Consider the following 6,036-nt stretch of genomic DNA (forward strand, 5'->3'; position numbering starts at 1 on the left):
TGAAGGTAGGTCTGAAAGCCAGATACTTTATTTAAAATCATTACAAACATTAATGACTGTCAAAATTGCTGACAAAGGTACAATGACTAAGCAATTTCATGTTTCTATGTGCTGGTACTTAATTAGCATTTTCTAATAATTAGGCTAATGATGTTTTATTACTACAAACCATATTTAGAGTTCACTCTCATAGATCCCATATTAGAAATAAAAGCAAATGAAAATGAATTGAATTAATAAGGCATCACATGCTACAGGAAAAAAATTGAGGAGAGGGTGCTGAGAGTAGCAAAGGGTCTATGTTATAAGGAAATACATGCACTTACTGAATTTCAGCTGTTTGATTCCTTAAATTTCAGTTATAAAACTCAGTTGTATCAGGCAAACCATATGTGAAGATAATTTAAAGAACAAGATACCAAGTAGATACTAAAATGAAAAATACAGTAGAACACCAAATAGAATACTCTCAACAAATGTCTCAAAAAATGCACAGAGCAAAAATGAGACAAACAACTGCTACAAACAGATCAGTCTAACAGCTAAGTGATTTGGAATGAAAATGTACTCTTTGGCTAATCTTTCCCTCCCTCACCGATGAGGCCCTGTGGCTCAGGGAGACAAAATGATTTGTCTGAAGCTTGCAAGGGTAGATTGCAGAGACGCGTCAGATGAGCGAGCCTCTCTTTCCATGAGGAGATGGCAGAATGCTGAATTCCTGTTCAATCTGAAATTTAGCCATATAAGTTGTAGAAATAAGAGCAGGTTTGAAGCCTCCCTTAAAATACAAATATCATTCTGAGTCCTCTTCTAGGGTTATCCCATCACTTTCTGAAAATATTAGAAAAGATCAAGTTGTATCCAGGTAATAATAAGGATAAGACCATCTAATACATATCTTTAATAGCCAAAATTTTTTCAAACATGATACTTGAGCAGAACCAGGAAATTCTGGAAACCTAGTCTGCCACAGGTTACCTTTAACCCAAGGTTACTCCGCCTTGGCACTACTAATATTTTGGGAAGGGTAATTCTTTGTTGGGGGTGGCGGGGGCTGTCCAATGTAGGTTATTTAGCAGCATCCCTGGCCTCTACTCACTAAATGCCAATAACTGCCCTAGTCATGACATCACAAATATCTCCGTCGCCAACATTGCTAAATATCCCCTGAGGAGCCAAACTGCCCCCGGGTTGACAAACACTGATTTTAATATCATGACTACAACAAAACAAATATAACTGCCAGTTGCATGAATGCACTGCAGAGTTAACTGTGATCAGAATTATATTTTAATTTTAATCCAAGTATAAATCATGGCTAGAACTAAGTTAATGATGCTAGTTTTTGTCTAACAGGCCACATATGGCTAATGAACACCTGAAATATGGCTACTCAGAAGTAAGAAATGCAGTAAGTATAAAATACGTACTGCATTTTGAAGACTTGGCATAAAAAAGGATGTAAAATATCTCATTAATAATTTTTATATTAATTTAGCTATTTTGGGCATACTACTGGGTGAAAATAATACCAAAATTATTTTGCCCTGCTCACTTTTACTTTGTTTAATGTAGTTACTAGAAAATTTTAAATAAAACATGTGACTTGTATTATAATTCTATTGGACGGCACTAGTCTACAAACTTGAAATGATTTAGTATTATTATTTAAGGAAATAAATTAAGTGTAGCATGCCAAAAAATTTTGGAAACCACAGCCCTATAAAATTAGTTCACCTTTGAGCATCATAACTCTTTATCATGCCTAAATGATTTTTCTGCTTCTTTAAACCAATTACTTCTATTCCAATGCTTTATTCTCAGAGTTTCAATCGGTTCTTTTCTGACTGCCGATTTATCTTCATGTTGTTCCTTATCATTCTCCTGCACATCTGTTTCTTTCATACATTGGGGAATTTTCCTAGTGCTATGTTGAGATGTTGCGGCATCCATCATACTTAGAAAATCGTAAGCTGGAAGAGGAGGTTTCCACTCCTGAGCAGGTAAAATTGCTGGAAGGAAGAAACAATCAAAGGTTAAAGATTAACAGTTACAAAATTGTCACATCAACATACTAGAAAATGTTTTATTTTGAAAAACATGTATGTAGAAGTGAAAGCTTTATTAGTTTTACTTATCTAAGCAGAGTTAGGAATTTTTTAATTGTTACCGTCAACAAGAAACTTGATACATTTGTCATTACTAGCCATTTTCATTTTAGATTCCATTTACAGGCTATTATTTTCTTTCAAAAGATAAGCATGAATACGGGGGAAAAAGGTCCAGAATCTCAATGCCAATTAACCTCTGCTGAAGTTTTGAAAAATAGCAATATGTGTAACAAGATCACAAACACATATGTAAAACGTTGTATATAAAACGTTAAATGAAAGAGTCGCATGCTTCCCTCTACTGCCAAAGAAATGTAACTATTTCTTATAAATCATTCAAGAAAAAAAATCTGGAACATATGTAATTATTTATTATATAGTTATTATACAAGTATTTCCTTACATTTTAAAGCATTTTCTGTTCTTGAAGCTTTTGATTAACATCTTTTCCACACACTTTATGAAAACAAGTTCATTTTATAAAATAATTATAGACAAGAAATAATTAAAATTGCTGTGGAATCAACTGTACTCCATACATAGTGATTAAATAATTTCTCTTAGATAAGCTTCATGACAATGAATCTTAACATTATTTTAAAATATTGGTTATTAAAAGAGGAAAACTGATTAAAGCTGATAACATATACATGAGATAAATTAGCTAACTGTCTTCCATTTACTAGACAGTTTACAAAACAGTTTCAGAATTTAGTTGTCCCATTTAGGATACTATTTTAAAAAATAAACTATATAAGGAAATGTACAAAGTAAACCTTTTAAATATAAATTCCAATGAAAAAATCTATGCACTGTTACACACTAAAAAATAAATGCTCATAAGATACAAACTTGAGCATCTCTCATAAATTGAGTATCTTTAAGAATTAGAAAAATCATATAAATTGCAATTTCCTAAAGCTCAAACAAAAATCTGTATATTATACATGCAGTACAGCTGTACTTTGCTTATTGATATATAATTTCTTCACTCACACTCAACTATATGAAATCTTGGTGTTGCCAGGTTAGCAGGTTCAAAAGTGACAAACAGATGATATATTTTCTTGAATATAATAAACAGGTGAGAAGAATAACTGTTTGTAGTTTGCAACAAGCAGATAAATGTATATTAAAGTATCTGTAAGAGTCCAGTTTGGGCTGGGCATGGTGGCTCACACGTGTAATCCCACCACTTTGGGTGGGATGGGAGGATAGCTCGACCCCAGGACTTCAAGACCAGTCTGGATAACATAGTGGGAACCCTTCTCTACAAAAAATAAAAAAATAAAAAAAATTATCTGGGCATGGTGGCATGTGCCTGTAGTTCCGGCTACTCGAGAGGTTGAGGTGGAAGGTTCACTTGAGCCCAGATGGTTGAGGCTGCAATGAGCCGTGTTTACACCATTGCACTCAAACCTGGATGAGAGAGTGTGACACTGTCTCAACAACAACAAAGAGTCCAGTTTAAAGTGTAGCATGTAGCAAATATTAAACAATATTTATTTTTAAGGTCAACACTGCAGCCTAATGGTCTGAGACTATGATAAAATGCCTGAAACATCCCAATTCTGCTAACTACTTGCTGAAGGTACTCTACAAAGATCTTAAGGTTTTCAATTGCAAATAAAACTGTAACAACATAGGGTAACAAATACATTATTCATCAAATCAGTAATGACAATAGATAATATTAATTAACATTTATTGAGCCTTTACTATACACATGCATTATTCATTTAATCTTTACAATTTTATAGACAAGAAGACCAAAGCATACAAAGATCAGGGAACTGGGCCAAAGTTAAGTGTAAATCTCAAATAAGAACTGCCAGAAAGAGCAAGATGGCCGAATAGGAACAGCTCAAGCTTCTAGCTCCCAGCGCGAGCAACACAGAAGACAGGTAATTTCTGCATTTTCAACTGAGGTACCAGTTTCATCTCACTGGGGAGAGCAGGACAATCGGTGCTGGTCAGCTGGTGCAGCCCGACCAGCGAGAGCTGAAGCAGGGCGAGGGATCGCCTCACCTGGGAAGCACAAGGGGGAAGGGAATCCCTTTTCCTGGCCAAGGGAAACTGAGACACACAACACATGGAAAATTGGGTAACTCCCACCCTACTAGGGCGCTTTACCAAGGGTCTTAGCAAACGGCACACCAGGAGATTACATCCCACACCTGGCCCAGAGGGTCCCACGCCCACAGAGCCTCCCTCATTGCTAGCACAGCAGTCTGAGATCTAACTGCAAGGCAGCAGCGAGGCTGGGGAAGGGTCGCCCGCCATTGCTTATGCTTAAGTAGGTAAACAAAGCCCTGGGAAGCTCGAACTGGGTGGAGTCCACCACAGCTCAAGGAGGCCTGCCTGTCTCTGCAGACTCTACCTCTGGGTGGAGTTTGACAGCTGTCTGACAGCTTTGAAGAGAGCAGTGGATCTCCCAGCACAGAGGTTGAGATCTGAGAACAGACAGACTGCCTGCTCAAGTGGGTTCCTGACTCCTGAGTAGCCTAACTGGGAGACATCCCCCACTAGGTGCAGACTGACACCTCACACCTCACACGGTGGGGTACACCCCTGACACGAAGCTTCTAGAGCAAGAATCAGAGAGCAGTACTTGCTGTTCAGCAATATTCTATCTTCTGCAGCCTCTGCTGCTGATACCCAGGCAAACAGAGTCTGGAGTGGACCTCAAGCAATCTCCAACAGACCTACAGATGAGGGTCCTGACTGTTAGAAGGAAAACTAACAAACAGAAAGGACACCCACACCAAAACCCCATCAGTACGTCACCAGCATCAAAGACCAAAGGCAGATAAAACCACAAAGATGGGGAAAAAGCAGGGCAGAAAAGTTGGAAATTCAAAAAATCAGACCGCATCTCCCCCCGAAAGGAACGCAGCTCATCGCTAGAAATGGATCAAAGCTGGACGGAGAATGACTTTGACGAGTTGAGAGAAGGCTTCAGTCGATCAAACTTCTCAGAGCTAAAGGAGGAACTACGTACCCAGTGCAAAGAAACTAAAAATCTTGAAAAAAGAATGGAAGAATGGATAACTAGAATAATCAATGCAGAGAAGGCCATAAACAAACTGACAGAGATAAAAACCACGACACGAGAAATATGTGACAAATGCACAAGCTTCAGTAACCGAATCGATCAACTGGAAGAAAGGGTATCAATGATTGAAGATCAAATGAATAAAATGAAGTGAGAAGAGAAGTCTAGAGAAAAAAAGGTAAAAGAAATGAACAAAGCCTCCAACAAGTACGGGATTATGTGAAAAGACCAAATCTACGTCTGATTGGTGTGCCTGAAAGTGAGGGGGGAAAATGGAACCAAGTTGGAAAACACTCTTCAGGATATCATCCAGGAGAACTTCCCCAACCTAGTAAGGCAGGCCAACATTCAAATTCAGGAAATACAAAGAATGTCACAAAGATACTCCTCAAGAAGAGCAACTCCAAGACACACAATTGTCAGATTCACCAAAGTTGAAATGAAGGAAAAAATGTTAAGGGCAGCCAGAGAGAAAGGTCAGGTTACACACAAAGGGAAGCCCATCAGACTAACAGCAGATCTCTCAGCAGAAACTCTACAAGCCAGAAGAGAGTGGGGGCCAATATTCAACATTCTTAAAGAAAAGAATTTTCAACCCAGAATTTCATATCCAGCCAAACTAAGTTTCATAAGTGAAGGAGAAATAAAATCCTTTACAGATAAGCAAATGCTTAGAGATTTTGTCACCACCAGGCCTGCCTTACAAGAGACCCTGAAGGAAGCACTAAACATGGAAAGGAACAACCGGTACCAGCCATCGCAAAAACATGCCAAAATGTAAAGACCATCGAGGCTAGGAAGAAACTGCATCAACTAACGAGCAAAATAACCAGTTAATATCATAATGGCAGGATCAAGTTCACACATATC

At 38.0% G+C, this 6,036-nt stretch overlaps 1 protein-coding gene across 1 annotated transcript in view; it reads right to left on the reverse strand.

Moving 5' to 3' along the window:
* The window catches only part of TXNDC16 (thioredoxin domain containing 16), a 118,813-nt gene continuing 112,777 nt past the window's right edge, over positions 1–6,036 (reverse strand). The window contains exon 21 of the mRNA XM_017849457.1: positions 1–2,012. Within this exon, the coding sequence (XP_017704946.1) occupies positions 1,747–2,012 (266 nt within the window). The 3' untranslated portion in view covers positions 1–1,746. The remainder of the gene's footprint in view (positions 2,013–6,036) is intronic.

Source organism: Rhinopithecus bieti, unplaced genomic scaffold (assembly GCF_001698545.2).
Source record: "Rhinopithecus bieti isolate Rb0 unplaced genomic scaffold, ASM169854v2 scaffold_29928, whole genome shotgun sequence".
NCBI lineage: Eukaryota > Metazoa > Chordata > Mammalia > Primates > Cercopithecidae > Rhinopithecus > Rhinopithecus bieti.